The sequence below is a fragment of the Pogoniulus pusillus genome, chromosome 11 (assembly GCF_015220805.1).
Source record: "Pogoniulus pusillus isolate bPogPus1 chromosome 11, bPogPus1.pri, whole genome shotgun sequence".
NCBI lineage: Eukaryota > Metazoa > Chordata > Aves > Piciformes > Lybiidae > Pogoniulus > Pogoniulus pusillus.
Genome location: NC_087274.1, coordinates 16,311,662 through 16,333,348, shown reverse-complemented (window position 1 = coordinate 16,333,348; position 21,687 = coordinate 16,311,662). Strand labels below are relative to the sequence as shown.

Sequence of the window (21,687 nt, the reverse complement as noted above, 5' to 3'; positions counted from 1 at the left end):
CAAGGCACGAGGGCATTGGTGTGCTGCATGGACTCTTGACTCTGCTACTGGGAAAGGCAGATTGGTAGCTTAAGCAGACTTCACAATATTTCAGGCATGAAGCCTGAAGATTTCTTTCCTCCACAGGCCCGGCCTCAGAGCCCTGGTGCTACTGCAGATCTCATCAGGGAGATCAGTCTGAAGAACCTGCAACAACCAGGTCTAAAGTGCCTAGAAGCCACCAGCACAATTAGTGGAGATGAATGTGCTCTTGACAGCTCCGTGCAGCCCAGAGTGCAAGGTGTGAATGGGTGATGGAGTGTGAATGAGTCCACTGTCAGAGCAGAGGCACTCTGCTGGGGTGACACAGACACAAAGTGCACTGCAGGAGCTGTTCCAAAGCCAAGCCTCCAGCTCACAGTGCTGCCAGTTTGTCATTTCTCATCCCTGTTAAATTCATGTATTTATTTTCTCATTTAAACTTAGCACAGCGCTCAAGGAAGGGAAGGCTGCAGCTTGACAAGTGGTTTGTTCAGGCAGCTGATTTACCAATTCAAAGGCTACTCCCTACAGACTCCCAGCAGCAAAGTGAGCGCTCAGTCGTAAACCTTGGATTTAATTAAAGAAAGACTTAGACCTCCACACATTATCGCAGCTGGAGAATCCATAATGAGCTGCACATTTTTCTGAAGGAACTTTCCCTTGATTTGCCTGAAAGCTGGGGAAGAGCTCTGTACATCTATCATAATTTCCTACCACTTCCAGCGCAGGCATTAGAGACTCTGTGTGGGCAGATCTAATAGGTTCGCTCTTGCTTCCTGGGGAGGAGAAGGATTGCATAAGATGTGAGTCAAGACACCAGCCCTGGAGCTCTGGCTGTGACACTTGCAGGAGCTGCACTGTCTGCTGTTGGTCAGGGTGGAAATAAAGAGCATTCTCTGGGTCACTGGAGAAAGACTGACTAGAAGTTGCCTCATTTTGCTTGAAGCTGGGGGCTCAGCACCACCTGCTCTTTGGGAGGAAGGCATTGGGGTCCTTTTTCTCATCACAGCTTACCCTTTCACACTACTGAATGCACCCTAAGCTTTCTGACCCATAATATTAAGCTTTCTTCAGTGAGGTGTCCTCCTGATCACTCTGCTATGGTCCCTGTTTATTTCCAGCACTCTCTGAGCTTGTTTTTCACTTAAGTCCAGAGTCTTTTGATGCAGGGTCCTGCAAGAGGGAAGAATTGGTATGTGGCTGATCGGACTTAGGGCAACAGGCCAATGGTTGCCAGGCTACCAGAGATCAGACCTGCGAAGAACAGGGTCTGTGAGCTCTCATGTGATAAAACCAAGGGAAACAGAGCTTGCAAGTACCATCCCTGTAATCAGAGGCTGGAATGTGGTGTTGGCTAAACAGCATGTGGAGTCAGCAACGACCTTGAAAGGCTCTGCAGAGGACAACTATCTGCAGAAGGAGCTGAAGATGACGAAGGCTCCCCTCATTAGGGGCTACATGACCACCAAAGCCAACAATGTGCACGGGCAGTAGGGAGAGTTGTTACCTTACGAATTGTGACATAAGGGAGGAGCTTGGTTCTCCTTGGTTCAGCCTTCTGGGATGTACTGGCCACACATCACAGAATCCTGACCACATCTAAACCGAGAGCATAGGTGGCTGAGCTGTGAGTGGCACCAGTCTCACCAGCGTAACAGCTGCTGGTTCACGGAGGGGACCCCTGCCTTTCGAGGTGGCAGCTGACCAGCTCTGCTATCTATGCATCTCAGGAGCTTTGCTGGCCAGTGGGATTGAGTGAGCATAGCCTGCCCTTCGATCACTAGAGCTACTTGGGATGGTTTGTCATATCTTATTCAGCATCGTAGTTTCTCCCATACACCATTCCCTCTCTGGCTGTAGCATGTGAGCCATTGTGAGTATTGTGGTTTCCAGTATACCTTTCTCATTATGGTTTTAGTGTTTAAGCTGTAATAAAGTATTGAAGCTGTATCTGGAGGGGGTACCCATGTGTGAGTTTGTTCCCTGGTCCTCAAAGAACTCACTGCAACAGGTCCCCAGAACAATATTCCCTAGTGAAGCCACATATGGAGTGCTGGGTCCCCCTCTGGGCTCTCCATTTAAAGAGAGACAAAGAACTACTGGAGAGAGCCCAGCAGAGGCTGCAAAGCTGCTGAGGGGCCTGGAGCAGCTCTGTGAGAGGCAAAAGCTGAGAGCCCTGGGCCTGAGAGCCTGGATAAGAGCAGCCCCAGAGGGGATCTGATCAATGCTCAGCAAGGGCTAAAGGGTGGGACTCAAGATCGAGCCAGACTCTTGTTGGGGTGCCCAGGGGCAATGGCACAAGGGGCAATGCACACAAACTGAAACTCACACCTGAACATGAGGAGAAACTTCTTTGATGTGAGAGTGCTGCAGCCCTGGAGCAGGCTGCCCAGAGAGGTTGAGGAGTCTTCTTCTCTGGAGAGATTTGAAACCCACCTGGACATTGTGATCCTGGGCAAGCTGCTGTGGATGCCCTGCTTTAGCAGGGTGATCTAATTGGTTGATCTCCAGAGATAGCTTCCATATTGTGATTCTGTGAAAATTAGGGTCTATTTAACCTAATTTGATGCACCTCACCTAATAAGACCTAACCTAGGCTTTTAGTTATCCCAGATATATTCTGGGATCACTAGAAGGAACCAGACAACCTCAGAAGGTGGCTCTGAGGCATGCTGAATCATTTGCTTATGATGAGGGTAGTTGGACACTGGACAGAATTGCCCAGAGAGGTGGCAGAAGCCCCATTCCTGGAAGCATGCACGACTAGGTTGGATGGAGCTTGGAGCAACCCAAAGGATTGTGAATGATGTTGCTGCCATGGCAGGGGCTGGGAACTAGATCATAGAATCATAGAATCATAGAATCAACCAGGTTGGAAGAGACCTCCAAGATCATCCAGTCCAACCTAGCACCCAGTCCTATCCAATCAACTAGATGATCTTTTGAGGGTCCTTGCCAACCCAAACTGTCCTGAGACCCTGAGTTCCTTGTTAGGAACTGCGAGGCAATCCTCATCCCAAATGAAATACCCAGGTTGGGTGCCTGTGGTGCGGTGCACTGATGCCAGCTCCAGGTTCCTGAGATCATTTTACCCCACTAAATAGTCTTCTCAGTTTAATCCCTATTTTCTTCTTTCAGAAAAGGCAGTTAAGCCCAGATTCTGTTTATCCCTCAATCTGATTTAGACAGGATCAGCAAATAAACCCTCCTGCTTTTCCCAACAGTGCTTCAGTAGTCATGGCAGATTGCTAGAGCCACCACAGACAGCAAGGAGAAAAACCTCCTTCCAGCTTTCTTAGAAGCCATGATGCTCTACTCTGGTTCTGTTCCATCCATTCCAGCTTCTGGCTCTCCAGCCCAGTAAACCATAGCTGACAGAACAGCCTCCCAGCTCGTGCCTTCATTTCCATGTGTTTGGCGCCTGTGCTGCAGTCAGGAGCTCTACCTCGTTATTATCCTCGTTATCCTAATAGCCGGTTTCATGTCCTGCACCCGCAGGTTGAACTCCTTCCCTTGCACTCAGCCACTCACATTTCAGCTCTTCTCTCAGCAGAGCACTCCCATCGGCCTTCCACTAATTGAGCCACCAACAGAAGCAGTTGTCTCCTCTTCTTTCTCCTTGCTGCCCACCCTTCTGCTCACCAACACATTTTTTCTTTGCTCACTTTGCTTTTTCCTCCATTTTTTATCTAACCAAGACCAGAGGCAGACACTGCCTGGATCTCTCCCACTGAGCCACATCAATTTTTTCAATCACAAAGCAGAAAAGACAGAGTGGAGCTGGCTCCGTCAGGTCTAAGTGCTCTTGAGAAACACACAACTGAGAGTTTCCACAGCATCCTACTGACCACGGAACCATAGGATCGTTCTGGTTGGAGAAATCTTAAAGCTCATTGAGTCTGATCATTAACCCCTCGCTGTCAGGTCATCGTTGGGACACTAAACCTTGTCTCTGAGCAGCACTTCTATACAGTTTTTAAACCCTTCTGGGGATGGGGACTTGACCACTGGCCTGGACAGCTGGGTTGAGGGATTTGAAATCCTTTTTGAGGAAGAAGTCCAAACAATTTCCAATTCTTAGGAACAGATCTCAATAATTACAACTTTCCAGATAAGCACATCCAAATCCAACAGCCTGAAAATTCTTTAGATCTTCAGTAAAATACTTTAAAAGCAATTTAGAATTTCTTTGGTGTGTGAAGAGGTCAGTTAAAAAGTGCAGCAGCTGATGATATCACAGCCATTTGTAGATCATTGTGTCTCCCCAGGCTATCTGGTACCCCCTTTTGCTTCCCAGGGGTCAGAGCTGCATCCAGTCTTCTTCAACATACTCATCAATGACCTGGATTAAAGGATGAAGGAAGTTTGTGAGTGATGCAAAACTAGGAGGAGTGGCAGCCTGGGCAGCCTGGAGAGTTGGGTGGAAGGGACCTTAGGAAGTTCAAGAAAAGCAAATTGGTCCTGTACCTGAGGAGGAATAAATCCCTGCACCAGTATGGGTTAGGGGCTGACCTGGGGGTGAATCACAGAATCATGGAATAACAGAATCATAGAATTATGGAATCATAGAACTATGGAATCATAAAACCATAGAATCATAGAGTCATAGAACCATAGAATCATAGAATGTCAGGGGCCAGAAGGGACCTCAAAAGATCATCTGGTCCAGCCTCTCTGAATATCTGGCCCAGCCCTTCTGCTGAATATCTCCAGAGAGAGAGACTTCACAGCCCTCCACAGCAGCCTTTTCCAGTGCTCTGTCACCCTCACAGTGAAAAAATTCTTCCTCAGGCTCACATGGAATCTCCTATGCCTCAACTTCCATCCATTGCCTCTTGTTTTGTCACTGGGCATCACTGAGAAGAGGATGGCTCCAGCCTCCTGGCACTCATCTTTACATATTTATAAACATTGATGAGGTCACCTCTCAGTTTCCAAGCCCCAGCTCCTTCAGGCTTTCCTCATAAGGAAGATGTTCAACTTCTTTAATCATTTTTGTGGCTCTGTGCTGGACTCTCTCAATTGGTTCCCTGTCCTTCTTGAGCTGGGGGGCCCAGAACGGGACACAGTACTACAGATGTGGCCTCACCAGGGCAGAGTAGAGAGGCAGGAGAAGTATCAGATACTAAACTGATAAGAACAGACACTACACTGTGTACAGAGTGCTGGTGGACAGGTTCAGCATGGGGCAGCAATGTGCTTTCATGGCCAGGAAGGCCAGTGGGATCCTGGGGTGCATCCCAACCCCCACTGTGCTGGGATTCGGTGAGTAGCTGTGGTAGGAGACTCTCAATTAACAGCCTGTAATATTCACAGTACTGTAGCTCTGCTTTTAGCAAGCACTTCCCCTGAGGTCACTTCCAGAGCCCGGGTGCTTTTTTCTTTGCCAGGTAGAAAGAGCCTCTGCGTCAAAAGCTTTGCAATGAGCGCGTCACCGGCACCAGCCAGACCTTCGCTCTTCAATGCTCTTTTTTACCATGATGTTTGCAGCTGTGAGGAACACCTGGATTCGCTATCCTCTGGACCTGGCACATTAATTACTCTCTGGGTTTCAATATATGACATTTCACCTCCAAAAGCCCTTGGGCTTTGCGGAGTTTGGGGCGGGGAGGGGGGAGGCTGAAGCAGGCAGGGCTGGCCAGGCTCACCTCACCCTGCCAACCTGCCACGGCTGTGGCCTTTTCCCTCGCTCCTCTCCAGTGTTAATTTGAAGTGACATTTCACTGGAAGGGATGTTAGCATATTACAGCTCCGACTGAGTACGTCTCTGGATATTGTTAGAAAGATTAATAAAGGATGCGAGCAGCTTCCGGTGCGATGTGCGAAGCCACAAACACTCAGAACCCCCTCCCTCCTCCCCTCCTCCCCTCTCTGCCTGCCAATCGCCCTGCTAAAAATACAGGGGATGACAGAATTTCTGTGGCGGGCGTTCGACGAGAGGAGCCCTTCAGTCCCTTGCAGCAGAGAAAAGCAAATGGCAAGCTCTCCCCGATGACATTTGGAGCTGTTGTTAGTGCCATGGCACGCAGGCTGAATCTTGCTCTCCCTGGCACCGTTGTCAGGAAGGGAAAGCAGCACTGCAATGGGCCAGGCTGCTGCTGGCTCTTCCCAGGGAAAGTCAGCATGGAATCGCTGCTCCTTGCAGCACTGCTTGCTTGCTGTTGCTGCTTCTTCCCTTCCTCACACCAGTGCCCCAAGCATGAAGGCTGGGATGCGTTGTTCTCTGAAGCCTCAATCATGGCCTAGATCAGGAACAGTGTGGCCAGTGGGACAAGGGAGGTTATTCTGCCCCTGTACTCAGCACTGGTAAGCCCATACCTTGAGTTCTGTGTCCAGTTCTGGGCCCCTCAATTCAAGAGAGATGTTGAGGTGCTGGAACATGTCCAGAGAAGAGCACCAAGGCTGATGAGAGGCCTGGAGCACAGCCCTGTGAGGAGAGCCTGGAGAAGAGGAGGCTCAGGGGGGACCTCATTGCTCTCTACAACTACCTGAAGGGAGGTTGTAGCCAGGTGGCATTGGTCTCTTCTCCCAATCAACCAGCAACAGAATAAGGGGACTGAGTCTCAAGTTGTGTGCCAGGGGAGGTCTAAGCTGGATGTTACGAAGAAGTTCTTCACAGAGAAAGTGATTGACATTCGACTCATAGAATAAACCAGGTTGGAAGAGACCTCCAGAATCATCCAGTCCAACCTGTCACCCAGCCCTACCCAATCAACTACACCATGGCACTAAATGGGCTGCCCAGGGAGGCAGTGGAGTCACCGTCCCTGGAAGTGTTCAGGAAAAGCCTGCATGGGGCACTTAGTGCCATGGCCTAGTTGATTGGATAGGGCTGGGCTGTAAGTTGGACTGGACGATCTTGGAGGTCTCTTCCAACCTACTTGGTTCTATGATTCTAAGATTCTGTGAATGCCAAGGTGATGGTGGTGGGTTCTGGGAACATGCATAAGCAAGGACTAGGATAGGCTGGGACCGGCAGCTTTAATTGTGTTTGTAATCAGAGACAGGTTTGGATGCAGAGCTGCATTTCCCTGTCAGCACTTTAATTATCTGAAGGAATGTTTTGCCTTGATGTGCTTGATTTATCTGCTTGCTAGAAAATAACACCCAGTTCACTGCAGCACCAACGCAAGCAAGAATGAACACATTCTGCCTTTTGGGAGGTGTTGCATTGGGTACCTGGCAGAGAAGTAGCTGGAAGGAGAATAAATAACTCAGGAGACAGAATATGACATGAAGGAGCCTTTATTTTTCATTCTGCTTCAGCTTTCCTTGGCTTGGTCGAGAATGAAAACTGGTGCAGTTATTTATTGTCTGTTATGCAGAGAGGTGGACAGTTTGGAGCTATATTCATGTGGACAGCTGGATATATTGCTGATACTGACTCCAGAAAAGCTTAATTGCTTCTGAGAAGGAGCTCAATAACTTTAGGGAAGATTAAATGGTGTTGTCTGTGAAACATGGATTGTGAGGCTGCAGTCAATGACCCTGGAGACTTCTCTCACTCCTCTGTTACCTCTGGAGCCATGGAGGAAGGATTGGCAGGGCTGTGGCAGATCAATGATCTGCATCTTCTGCAGCTCTGTGCCAAGCAGACGAGGGAACTGGGGATGGCTCAGGGGAGACCTCATTGCCCTCTACAGCTACCTGAGAGAAGGCTGGAGCCAGGTGAGGGTCAGTCTCTGCTCTGTACTAGCTGGTGCTAGAATGAGAGTAAATGGCCTCAAATTATACCAGGGGAGGTTCAGGTTGGATATTGGAAAAAAACAGTATTTGGTGCAAGAGTGGTCAGGGACTGGAAGAGGCTGCCCCAGGAGGTGGTGCAGCTGCTGTCTCTGGAGGTGTTGAGACGTGTGGACATGGCACCTGGGGACATGGTTTAAGGGTCATGGTGGTGCCAGGCTGACAGCTGGATTTGATGATCTTAGGGGCATTTTCTGCCCCAAACGATTCTGTGATTGCATGAACGGTGGGGGTTGGAAAGGACCTCTAAACACCACCTGGTCCAACTGCCCTGCTAGAGCAGGATCGCCCTCCTGTTCACCTGGCACTTCCCGTGTTGAAATCTGCGCCCACTGCTCCTTGTCCGTTGGATACCACCGGTCCTGTCCTGCCGCTGGCCACTGCGCTCCTTGTCAGTTTCACTCCTGTGAACACCCTCGGTGCCCACCACCGCCGCAGCCCTCTCGTCCGTGCCCTTTGCGCGTCCAACCTCGGCCGCTGGGCGGCGCCCTGCCCTGTCCGTCCCGTCCTGCCCGGTCCGGCCCGCCCCGCCCCAACGGCCGCGGGCCCGGCGCAGGCGCGGGGCGGGCCCGGCGGAGGCGCGGGCGCAGTATGGCGGGACGCGTTTGGCTGTAGGGACAAGGTGCTGCCGGGCTGCTGCTATGGAGCCGGGACAGGAGGAGGAGGAGGGGGAAGAAGAAAGGATTCCGGTGAGTACGGGGCTCTGTGGAGGGCTTCGGGCAGGCATAGCTTTGAAGCGGTGGGGGAGGTGAGTAGACTTCACGCCGGCTCGGGCCTTGGGGAGGGGGCGTGACCGACTGCAAGCTGGGCTAGAGTCAGCTTCTGGCCTGGAAGGGGACTGTCACCGGCTGGTCCTGCTGCCCCGGGGAAGGGGTGCATGGAACTGACCTCAGCCTCTTGCTCCCTTCTGCCCCGGAGAGAGCGAACCTGAGCTCCTTCCATCCCTTACTTTCTCTGGCAGAAGAGTGGCTATAGCTGGCCTGATTCCTCCTCCCCACTCAGGAGGAGGGTTAGCTGTAATTGTCTTGTTCCCTGTGTGCCTTGTTCTGCCCTGGAAAGAGTTGGGTGCAGTGGCTTGGTCTCTGACCCTGCTGGGCAACTGGAGCAGCCCCTGGAGCCATTTGTGCCCTAGGAGGACACTGGCTTTGTCCAGTGTTTGGAGCTCACAGCAGTGCTGGAACTGGGGGGCCGTGGGTGTCCCATCACCTCCTGTCACCCCCACGTCTTGGAATCGGTGTCTTTGTGAACTTGAGAGCGTCGGGAAGGTTCCTTCCCGTGGTGCTGCACTGTCCTGGCGCCTGGTCCAGGCTGTCTCACTCTTCTCAGGATTCTTTCCATCAGTGCAAAGGGCTTACGGCAGCTGCACAAGTTCTGACTCCTGCAGACTGTTGGGAGGCATTTTTGTGCATGGTGCTTGAGCAGCTCATGGCAGACACTTGATCTAAAGGTGGTTTTGGGTGCCTAAAGGTTCTGCATTAGGGAAGGCATAAAGAGGACAACCCAAAATGAAAAGTTACAAGGTGGTGATAACTCCAGACTTTTGTCTCGGAGCTCTGAAGGACCCCAGAAGTGCAAGAGTCAACAGGCAACCAGTGGCAGATGTCATATTAATGTCTACACACATTCCTTGGGAAGAATCGTAGGTTTCATTCTCACAGGAGAAATAATAAACACTCAAACAAAGAGTGGAAACAGCCATGTGAAGAAATATGGAATTTAATGGTAAATGTGGCCTTAAGAAACATGTCAATGTGGGAGCTTAGTCTTAACTTGGCTTCCAGAAGCCTTCTGCTGAAGAACTTTCACCATTTATTGTCAAGAAGGCAGATTTGTCACAGAATAGAAGGGAGGCTTCTTGCACTGCTGTGTATACTTATATATATATATTCCAGCAGAGATGAAGCTACTTCAAAGGCTGATTTGCAGACAGATTTCACAGTTGATGTTATATGATTCTCAGATGTATGTGATGTTATAGACCTTGCCTCCTACTTCATGTTTTGTCTTCACTGGTACGTTTGTTTTGATCCTTTCCTGGTGTCAGGTTTTGTTGGTTTCTGGTGGCTGTTGCTCCCTTCCCCGCGTTTGTTTTGCACTGTGGTTTCCTTGCTGCTCTGACAACGGCAGCTCAGCTCTGGGAATACCAGATGGAGCTGAGCCAATCTGACTGCTAGTGTGCTGCTGCTCTTCTGGGTTAAAGGGGCTGCAGTAGCAGGTAGAGAGCAGGCCAGGAGGACCCTCTGCTGATGGCTGCTCTGTAAGGGTTGGGGCTGGCCTGGCCACTAAAGGAGTAACAGATCCTTCCTATGAACCCTTCTGATTTCCTAAAAGGAAGAGAAAAGTAATAAGGGAGATAGACTGATGGAGTGGAAAAGAAATTAAACCAGCTGGGTGACACACAAGATGTGGCAGCGCCCTTAGTGTCCCCAGGCATAAGCCTTAGTCTGCCAGGAGCAAGTCTTACTCTGTACCTGGTAGAGGAGCTTGTGGGTGAGAGGTAGTGCCTTGGGTGGTGGATGCTCCACTGCTTGGATAAACTGGACAGAGGTAGCGCTGGCCAGGGTGTATTGTGACAGGGCTAGTGGAGGTGGTTGGTGTCACAAAAGGCCTCCCTCTATCAATATTGTGGTGACTGGGAGGTTTGTGACAAGGGGGAAAAGTTTGATGGTACACTTCATTGGTTTTGTTTGCTTCTCCTTGGTAAGGGCAGGAAAGAGGACCTGGTGAGTTGTTCTGCTCGGTTAGAGTAGTCATCTAACCAGTGATGTTCCTCCGAGCTCAGTCCTTGGGCTGCTGCTGTGTAGTGTCATCCCTGGGGACTCAGGTGAGCAGAATGAATGCCCCTACATTGGGTTTGTGCATGACAGCAAGTTGGAGGTGGTGGGCAATATGCTGGAGGACAGGGCTGCTGTTCAGAGGGACCTTGGCAGACTGCATTTGTAGTCCAAGAGCAAGCTCTTAAGCTTTAGATGCGTAAAATGTGGAGTCTTTGTCACTGAGAAGGGAAATCCCAAGAGCCTGGACTCCTGGTGGCTAGCAAGTTGAATGTGGGTTGACAGCTTGCTCTTTGCAACATCAAAAGAGGCCAGCCATGGCCCGGGCTGAAACCCAAAGTACATCTTGAACAATTTGTTTCTCATTCCTGACAGCACCAAGCCGTTGTTACATCTTTCTGAGTTATGTTTTTGCAATGAGTATCATTTAGTGCTATGTTCATGAATGAACACCTAGTGCTGAACCGTGGCAGCTGGGTTGATCCTTTGCATAGCTGGACTTAAATGCTGAAATGTTAATTTGATTTGTGGCTCTGGGCTTCTGGCCAGAAAAAAAATCTCTGCTATAAAATCTTATTCTGCATTTGAATGAGGCTTTTGTTCTGACACAGACAGCAAGGTTGATATGAGCCATAGAACCCCCATCAATGACATTTTTGCGTTATTGTGACATGCTTTTCCTTGGCGTTAGAGGAATTCTGAGTGTGCCTGTAGCCCCTGAAGCGCTTTTGCACGACAGTTGGCTTTGCTTTTCCTTGGCCATTCAGGGAAATAACTGCCCCAAGAAATGAGCAGATAGGGTCTAAGCCAACGTGTCTCATGTCCTTTGTGTTCTGGTAAAATGGTTTCTTAATTTTCAGGGCCGCAGTAGTCAATTCCGTATTTTATCAGGGAAATACGTGCCTGTTTCTCCCTGTTGCTCACTTCTTTCTCCCAGTTCTGCTGTCCCTTGCCCACAGCTGGGGGCAGAGCTGGCCCTGCAGCAGTGGATTGCTGACTCCAAGTGGTGTGAGGCTTGCATTGCACTGCTGGTCCAGGTGATGGTAGGGAGCTCACACCTTGGCTTTCTTCTGCTTTGCAACGTAAAATAAGGGACAAGTGAAAAGCAGAACTTTTCAGTGCTGAACCCAGGAGGTTCCATCTGAACAGGAGGAAAAAAATCTTTGGTGTGAGAGCGCTGGAGCCTTGGAGCAGGCTGCCCAGAGAGGTTGTAGAATCTCTTTCTCTGGAGAGATTCCAAACCTAGCTGGACATTGTGATCCTGACCAAGCTGTGTAGATAACCCTGCCTAAACAGGGATTTTGGACTGGATGATCTCCAGAGGTCCCTTCCAGCCCCTGCCACGCTGGTATTCAGTGAAACCAATTGAAATAAGTTAAGAAACTGCCCAGTGTGATTGCTAAGGTTGATTGATTGCAAACCCATTCAACTGTCATCTTTGAGTGGGAGTGTGGTCTGGTAGTGTTGGAGTTACTGAATTGTGACCTTAGAAGAATTTTGGATCTTGAGATGAGCTAAGACAATATACAGCAGGCTTGGAAGGCATTTGGGGTACAATTCATGATGTTTTTTTTCATGACTCATTCATGTTAATTCTCATTGATGAATTGCAGGATTAGCAGATGGTGCGACCTAGAAAATAAGTTGGTAAGGCTGTGCTGGGGAAAGTGATAAATGCTCTAGGAAATGGTATTTGAATTGGGAATGGTCTTGACAAAGTAGGGAGAAGTCAGTCCTGAAGTTAACAAGGTTAAATGCAGCCAAGGCAAGTTCAGAGTGGGGTCCACCTCTATCGCTGTTACGTGGTCACCTTAATGTGGCATAAATGCTTGATGATGTTGGAAGAGTTGGTCCTCAACTCTGCAGGCTGTATTTGCAGAGTTGGTGATTTGCAGCTTGTGTGTTGAGGTGGGTAAGGAAACTGACACACAAATTTCCACTGAATTAACCTGGCCAAGTACTGCTGATGTTTAAGAGGGAGAAATGAGGTGAAATGAGGTGTCTGGAAGAAATCCAAGTGTATTTCTGATGTTTTGGGAGGATGAGACCGTTGGAAGTACTCATCTAGGGAGTTCTTTCCCATAACTCTCCAGATCTTTCTTTTTGTGCTGTGTCCAATTGATGGTATTTTTACTGAGATATTTTCTGTGGCCTGTAGGAAAAGAATAAGGAGAGCTAAGCTTAGATACTCAAACTTCCAGTAGTTCAAACCTGAGGCAGGTTAATATTTCAATGAAGTGCAGCATCAATTAAGAATGCCAAGCATTGAAGTTACTGTCAGTGTTGTGTGTGGGTGGCTGTATTTATTCAGCTTTATTTTTGTCTTTCTCTCTCATTATGTGTTTAGCACCAAAAGCTAACTTCTGATGGATTGGATTTACAGGAAGAAAAGCCTTGTTACGTTTTCTTCGTTTGAGATTAATTAGATGGAAGAAGCCCTGAGAGATGGTTATTCTAATTTACTAAATCCTACCTTGTTTCTTCCTCACAGCTCCTTTGTTGTGTGCCCAGTACCCTGCTACACACAGTGCTGATGCATGGCAGAATTATTCCTTTGTGCTGCTGCTTTAATATTGCTCTTTGTGTGAGGTTTAACAATGAAATAATGAAGCAGAATGTGCTGCTGCGTCTTTGCTTCCTTCCAGCTCCCAGTGACTCAGGTGTCTTCAAAAAGGAGAGATTATTTCCTTCAGGGTGTTGTGCTAGTGCTGTGTCAGTCTCATTTAAGAAGCAGTCCTGTGGCCTGGTCTGAGCTGGGACAAATCTAATTCTGCTGAGGAATTTGGCTTCTCGGCTCAGGCTCTGCTCACTAAGGCACTTTCTGCAGTTCAGGGCAGGGTTGCACACCGAGGGGCTGCTCTTAGCAGGGAGAAGCTGGTAAGGAGAGTTCCTGCCAAGGACTGGGCTTCAGAAAGGCTCTGCCTTAGACAGTCTCCAGCCTGTCCAGGTCCAGCTGAGTGGCAGCACAGCCTGATGGGGTCAGCATCTCCTCCCAGTTTTGTGTCATCAGCATCTTTTTGGGTGTCTGCTCCCTCCCTTCATGCAGGTTGTTCGTGAGGATGCTGAACAAGACTGGCCACAGATTTACCATGTTGCACACTTCTCTGTGCCTAGTTGAAGAAGGAGAAGTGTTTCTTCTGTACACTGTAAAGCACTGCTGGGAATTGTTTAGGAAAGATTTTTGGGTCCCTTCATGGACGGAGTTGTGGAAGTAGTAGTAACAATACTGCTTTGGTTCCTTCCTGCTCTTCTGAGCCTTTGGTAGCTCAGGATATAACTGTACTCTGAATCTTCTAGAATATTGCTATTTCTAGCAATCACATCAGAACTCATTAGCATTTTTTCACCAATTTCCTCTTGAGAAGTCTGCAGATGATACATCTTGGGCTCTGTTTTTCCAAAATAAGGCTGGTCAACCCTATTCCAAATTCTGATGCCAAATGAATGGGGTTTGAACACTGTCTGTGCTGAGGCAGCGTTTGGGAAGGGAAAGTACTTCTGGGGCTGAGATTTCCTCAAAGCTGAAGCTCAGTTGTATGTTATCCTTCTAATGGCGGGAATTGATGGTGTTAAAGATCTCTTCCAAACAAAAAGATTCCATGATTCTGTGCTCTCATTTCATCCCCTTATATTCAAGATTGAGGGATGAGCTATAGGTACAGGAAACTTCTTTAGATGCAAAGTTGTGATGGTTCAGGTGTGTTCAAAATGTATGGAATCACAGAATCATGGAGTAGTGGAGGTTGGAAGAGGCCTCTGGAGATCACATAGTCCCCATCACTACTAGAGTAGCTTGCTCAGGATCACAACATCCAGGTGGGTTTGGAATCTCTCCAGAGAAGGAGACTCCACAGCCTCTTTGGGCAGCCTGCTCCAAGGCTCCAGCACTCTCACACCAAAGAATTTTTTCCTCCTGTTCAGATGGGATCTCCTGGGTTCCAATTGGTGCCCATTGCTCCTTGTCCTGTCTCTGGGCACCACTGAAACGAGTCTGGCCCAGCAAGAGGTTTAATTTTAATTTTTAGCTTGAAGGTTTAATGAAGTTATTATCTTGGTTCTATTTCCTTTGTGTTGCCAGCCAGCTTTTCTTTTTATGAAAGCAAGTTAAGCAGTAGGCTTTGGGAACTGAAGAATTTCCCAACCTGCTTAATTCTGTGAATCCTTGCCTTTCATGCAAAGTGGTTCCTCTGCATGCAGGCTGGGAGGGTAAGACTGCAGTGCAACTGCTGCAGCATGAAAAAGGCTTTGATTTTCAGTGGCTGGCAGGTTAATCAGTAATTGACAGATTGTGAGAGGAGGTCGTTGTAAAGGGGAGGATGAAGAGGAGCATGCATATTTGGGTTGTGTCCATGGTGTGCGCCTCCTTACCCCTTCCAGTATCCCCTAAACAGTCAGCTCTGCTCAGCCTGTCTAAAACCAGGACTTTTTTTACCCTGGAATTAGTTTTCTAATCATAGTCTGTGTCTCTTACCTAGTGCTATTAATGCCCAATTGGATTAATAAAAGTGCCATTTTTTGAAGCTGCATGTTCTAAACCCAACTACTCATTCATAAACCTTGATTTAATTATCAAACAGCTTCTAGAATGCTTCACGTTCAGAGTTATTGTCAGGTAGGCTTCAGCACTGCTGCTCTTAATGACTCGATTAGTATGAACAATAGGGAGTAGAGGAATGCAAGAGAGATTGCATACACACATACAGGCTACCCTTGTTATCTTCAGTTCCCATGCAAAGCCCAGACACATTTACTTTTTGGGAATTAATTTGGAAGAGTAGTTTCTGCCTGCTTGAGTCCTGGTCTCATACATGTGATGCACACCTGATCAAGAGTAACCATCTTCCTAGTGCTGTAGCCTGTGTGGACAACAAGTATTCTTGCCAGTCCTTGGCAGTGTTGACCTGTGTAGAAAGCTACCTCATGTTTTTGTTACTCACAAAATGGTTTGGCTTGTAAGGGATCTTTAAATGGAGCCTAGTGCAGGGACCTGAGACATCTTCAACAAGAGCAGGTCGCTTGGAGCCCCATCCAGTGTGACCTGGAGTGTTCACAGGGAGTGGGACACCTACCACCTCTCTGGGCAACCTGGACCAGTTGTTCCAACCCAAACCATTTTGTGATAAACAAAAACATGAGGTAGCTTTCTACACAGGTCAACACTGCTGTATAGGGTTAACACTCCTGGGGGAGTGACCCTGAACCTGACCCTAGGGGTCTTGGCCCCTCCTCAGGGGTGGGCCACACTCCAGGTGATGGTTAGCCCACTCCCCCCACTTCCTGCGGTATAAAAGAGGAGCACTTCCTGCTCCTCGCGCTCTTGCTCGTTTCTCCTTTACCTGCGTTCATGAACACACACACACACTGATACTGCATACCAGCCACGAGGCAGAGACACCATCACACTACTCGGGTTGTATCCGTCCCTGTTTTGTATTTTGCTGTTTTCCCTTCCTTATCCTTTGTAAACTCCCCTACCTCCAATCCCTTTTTCTAAGTTATTGTTAAACTTTTCCTTTTTAACTTCCAAATCGAGTGAGATTGATTTATTGGGGTGTCCCTACCTTTTATCTCTCTCCCTGTCTTTTGGGGAAAGGAGGGGGAGGAGGGGAGGGCACTCTATAAATTCTATAAATTGTCATTGGGTCTACCAAATTTATAAGAGTCTCTGGGAACTTGCATTTGAACCCAAGACAACTGCCAAGGACTGGCAAGATGCAACAGGCACACACTGGAACCCAGGAGATTCCGCAGGAATGTGAGGGGAAAATTCTCTCCTGGGAGGGTGCTGGAGCCCCAAAGCAGGCTGTCCAGAGAGGTTGTGGAGTCTCCTCCTCTGGAGGGATCCCAAACATGCTTGGACATTGTGATCCTGGGCGAGATGCTGTGGGTAAACCAACTTCAGCAGGAGGCTTGAACTAGATGAGTCCCAGAGATCCCTTCCAACCCCCACCATGCTGGGATTCTGGGCACCTGCATGTGTTGAAGTAGCCACTCAATTTCCAATGTTAGGCATGATTTGGTTTATGTTTTTTCACAGTCCATTGCTTAAATATATTCCTGTTGAAACACTAAGGAGTTGTGTTCTGTTTTAACCCCCCATGCTGTTTCTTTTAGCCCATTGCAACAACTCCACCACGTCGTAGCTGGAAGGAGGAGTCCTTAAGCCGCAGCAGCAGTGACACCCAGGCCTCGGTCACCAGTGGGATCTCCCTCGGAGAAGCCATCCGACAGAAAACTGCTGCTAGCTGGGTATTTGTGCTGGACTTTGTTCTGCTTGGGGCTGGAGGTGAACTGTGGCAATGAAAATTACAAGAAGTGCTCTCCTGCCCATGACCTGTTGAGTTTGGGCTTCTGTATCTTGGTTCAGTAGAACAGGACTGTTGTGAACTCTAACAAACCATCTCCCCTAGTCTTGCTCAAAGCCTTTTGACATCTGACATTAAGAACTGAGTCCCCAGCAGCTCAGTGATTATTTTTATTATTTTTTATATTATTTATATATTTTTCTCCTCCTTCCTTCTCCTGTTTCCTGGTTATCAGCCTCCTATATTCTCAGGAGTGGCACTTACTTCCTTGCCGTGGTATCTTGGGTCTGTATGAAGCTTGTAAACTGCTATAACCTCATCCATCTCCTGCCTCTTCAGTCATCAGATCTGTCTGCCTAAACCCAACTGATTTAGCCGCTAGAGCAAAGCTCAGCTGATGTAAAATCTGACTTCTTTTAGACCTTCCTGTTAATGACTTGATCCCTACGTGATCAAGGGAAGCTGTACTCGCATCATGATCCCGCCATAGCAGTTCTGCTGAATGTGCTGTCAAATATTTAATTGCTGGTAATATTTAATGACTTAACTGCATAAGGTCACTGCTGTTTTGAAAGGGCAGGCTTGCTAAAAAACTTTTCTTTCCAAATGATGTAAAGAATCTTGTGCAAAATCTCTAGCAAAATTCTGGTGTTGAAATTAGCTTTTGGTGCCTGAGTAGGGTTTCAAAAGGTAGAAGAGCTGTCAGCTGGTAAGCAGGGATTAGTCTTGTGCTCCAGACACTTCACAAGGGCACTTTCTTGCTTGCATTAACATAAAGGTACTAATTTTCTAAGTTGTACATGATGGTGGCAGTGGTTTGCTTATGGTTGATACTTCTAATTCTCTGCACTGCAGGCTGGCCTGTGCCACTCCTGTAATTAAGTGCTCTCTGTTTAATTGCTTCCCCAGTAATCCCAATGCAAATTCTTGTAATGAATGATGTGAAATAGAGCTGCTCCTTTCCATCTGAATGTGAACCAAAAGTCTTTTCCTTAACATGTTCCAAAGAGCTGGAGAGGATTCTCAGGCATTAGCTGTAACTAGAAACTTCCTTTAAAGACAGATCAGTCCTGCCTCTGGGGAGGAATAACCTCCTACAGCAGTACAAGGTAGGGGCTTACCTGCTGGAAAGCAGCTCCACAGAGAAGGACATGGGAGTCTGCTCTACACTAGGGAGGCTACATCTGCAGTATTGGGTCCAGGTCTGGGCTCCCCAGTTGCAGAGAGACAGGGAACTACTAGAGAGAGTCCAGCAGAGGCTACAGAGCTGCTGGGGGGCCTGGAGCAGCTCAGTGAGGAGCAAAGGCTGAGAGCCCTGGGCCTGTTGAGTCTGGAGAAGAGCAGTCCCAGAGGGGGTCTGATCAATGCTCAGCAAGAGCTGAAGGGTAGGGGGATAAGAGGCTGGGGCCAGACTCTTGTCAGTGGTGCCCAGTGAGGGGACAAGGGGCAATAGACATGAACTGGAACCCAGGAGGTTCCAATTGAACATGAAGAAAAGTGCTTTGCTTTTTTTTGTTTGGTTGGGGTTTTTTGTGGTTTTTTTTGTGAGGGTGTTGGGGCCCTGGAACAGGCTGCCCAGAGAGGTTGTGGAGTCTTTTTCCCTGGGGAGATTCCAAACCCACCTGGACATTGTGATCCTGGGCAAGCTGTTCTGAGTGACCCTGCTGTAGCAGGACTGTTGAACTGGATGTTCCTCAGAGGTCTCTCCTATCCCTTACCATGCTGAGATTCCGTGCAATTTGAAACCTTTCTGCCTGGTATTCTCCAGTTCTACAGTGCAAACCATCTTCAATACCTAGTGTCAGGAACTATTTTGGCTCCTATTGAAAGTCTTACGCAGTGGTGGGATGTGGAGATGGAGCTCAGCTTCAGAGAGGTGATGGGAGGCTGGTGATGAATAGTGGATGATGACAACTTAGGTGGTAGTGAGATCTTCCTGTGGACTTCAGTTCACAGTGCATTATAATTCTTTAATGTTAGGAAGTGATTTAGAAGCAGGAATTCCTTTGTGCCACCACTTAGACATTCTTTGGAAATAATGTCCTCAAACTTTCTTGACTCTTAACCACTTTTTTTTTCCCACCCCACTTGATCTTAGGGAATCGAGTCATGGTATCAGCTTCCACCAGAAGTTGATGGGAGCAACTTAACTGCTGCCTCAGGAACAAAGCTTGGCCTGACTTGTGATAAAAGTGACCTAACAGAGTTCCCTACACTGGAAGAAGGAGTCCTGCCTTCAGCAGAAGCATCTAGAAGGCAGTATCCTGGAGACACAGCACATGGATTACTGCTGGGTATGTTCAAAGATGGCTTTTATTTGACTGCTAAGCAATTAGGATTTTACTTTTCCTTTTATATCGATCTGTAACCTGGATTTGACATGACTTAGTGAGAAATGGGGTTTACAAAATGCATTCTGTGTAATTTTATTGTCAAAGCTCATCTTCAGAATCAAGTAGGGAGGGCTTGTGTGCATTCTGTGATTCCCTGGGTTCTTCTGAGAGGTGAGATGTTTGTCTTTGGTCTGGGGTAAACCTTTTTCTTTCCTTCTGAATTAATAGCAAGCCTGAGTTTGGGGGATTCTCTTAGGGTAAGTTTAGTTCTGTGTCCTTAAAACCTGTGTTTATTTGTTGGTCAGAAACCTTTGTTCATTTCAAAGTGAGTAGATAAAATGGTAGGTCTAATAGTCCATAGTTTTTCATGCTGACAGTACAATGATAGCTGTTTGGTAGGAGTGTGTGCATATCCTGCTGTGCACTGCTGCTGTCTTTCACTGCTGCTCACAGGATTTCCTTACAGACAGAGTCATCTGCAAATACAGTTCTAAAGCTGTTCAACATACCTTTGCACAGGTGGTGTAAAGTGTTACTGCTCTTTAAACAATCAATATATGTACTCTTTCTCAAATAAGAGGAGATGCTGAAGATTCATAGAACAGTTTAGGTTGGAAAGGATCTTAAAAGTCCTCCAGTTCCAACCCACCTGCCATGGGCAGGGACACCTTCTGTGAGACCAGGCCTCATCCAGATTGGCCTTGAACAGCTCCAGGGAGGGGGCATCTACAACTTTCCTGGGCACCTGTGCCAGCGTCTCGCCACCCTCACTGTAAAGAATTTCTTCCTAACCTCCAGTCTCAATCTGCCCTCCTCAAGCTTCAGTCCATTCCCTCTTCTTCTCTCAGTACAAGCCCTTGTGAAAAAAACCTCCCCAGCTGCATTACAGGCTCTCTTCAGGAAAATTGCTCTAAGGTCAACACAGAGCCTTCGCTTCTTCAGGCAGATCAGTCCCAGTTCCTGCAATCTGTCCCCACAGGGGAGGTTCTCCAGCCCTCTGATTATCTGCATAGCACTTCTCTGGACCTTTGGTGGGCACTTTGGTGTCCTTGTGTTGGGAGCACCAGAACTAGATGCAGTACTCCCAAGTGTGGTCTCATGAGAGCAGGGAAGAGAGGGAGAATCATCTCCTTGTCCTGCTGTCACACTTATTTTGTCCATTTGTCCATGTTTTTATAATCTGCTAACTAGGAACCATTCCATCAAGCAAGACTTCCTGCTGTTTGTCAAGGTTTGTGTGTTAGACACAACCCGAGTTGAGGAGAGAGCAGAAAGCTTTTCATCGTGACACAGAGGTGGAAGAGTTCTGTCTGCTGCTGGTGGCTTTGTTGCTCTCTAGAGAGTGTGCCAGTAGCTGCAGGCTTGCTGTATATGCACTTTGCTTTCCAGATATGGGATCAAAGATGAGAGAGAAGGAAGAAACATAAGCTGTGGTACTGATATATTCCTCCTTCTCTTCAAAAAGTGTTTGGAGTTTCATTTAGGAAGGAGGGGGAAATCACGATGACAGTTGTACTGAAATTGCTCCTGCTGCACTGTGCAACAGATTGACAAAGCCAGGAAGGGTTTGTTTTTGTTTTGCCTTCTTTTTTTACCTCCTACAAATGGCAATTTGACTCTGACATTCAGAATTGTCAGCAGGCTGTAAGATAAAGTAGCATGCCCAGCTCTGCTTGCTCAGTGAATTCAACTGTGAGGAAGCTTTTGACCTTCAGAGCGACAGTGGGGAGAGTGACTGTTTTGACATGAGATGCTCCAAGAGTGATGTACTGACGTCACTTGCTGCTTTGAGCACCTGCTCCTCTGCCTGCAAAGCTTAGGTTATGTCTGAGCAAATGAGCCTCTAAATCACTGCAAGTATCTGAGAGCCGTGATCTTTCTGTGTCCTGGAGAAAGCTACTGAGAGCATTGGACTTCATGTGCTGGTTAACTTGGAGGAGCTGCTGGAGATAGAACCTTTGTCAGGACTGGAGTTAGGGTTTATATCTATGGATTAAAAAAAATATGAGATTTGCAGCCCCAGTTAAATGTCATCTATTGAACCCCCTCAGGATACCTTTACAGGTCTTTGCTGCAGGTGGCAAACTGGAAGAGAGGGCTTCCACCAAGGTGTGGCTGCAGTGAATCTTGACCTGTCTCTTTCCTCTGTATTTTTTTTTTCTTCTTCCTGTTCCTTTTCTTTTCCTCACTTTTCTTTCCTGGCCTTGTCACTCATCTGCTGCTTCAAGTCAGTAATCAGCACCACAGTTCTGACTGGAAACCTCTGGGAAAGGTAGGCTACTGTCAGCCTACAGCAGAGATCTGCTACACAATGGAACTTGAATGCTCTCTGGAAAAGCCAAGGGAGCAAGACTTCCTGAAAGGCAGCCTGGTCTGAGGGCACAGTTCTGCAGTATACTTAGTTAGCTAAAGTCTGCTGGCAAGGTGGGCACTGGAGTATCTCTTCTTCTGGGAAAGGCACAGGGAGACTAAGCACAAACTGGAGCCCAGGAGGTTCCATCTGAACATGAG

The 21,687-nt window shown here is 47.9% G+C and overlaps 1 protein-coding gene across 1 annotated transcript in view; it reads left to right on the top strand.

Moving 5' to 3' along the window:
• The first annotated feature begins 8,360 nt into the window (after positions 1–8,360).
• ALMS1 (ALMS1 centrosome and basal body associated protein) overlaps positions 8,361–21,687 on the top strand; it is a 51,603-nt gene continuing 38,276 nt past the window's right edge. The window contains exons 1-3 of the mRNA XM_064151193.1: positions 8,361–8,453; positions 16,653–16,787; positions 18,942–19,137. Of these exons, the coding sequence (XP_064007263.1) occupies positions 8,406–8,453; positions 16,653–16,787; positions 18,942–19,137 (379 nt within the window). The 5' untranslated portion in view covers positions 8,361–8,405. The remainder of the gene's footprint in view (positions 8,454–16,652; positions 16,788–18,941; positions 19,138–21,687) is intronic.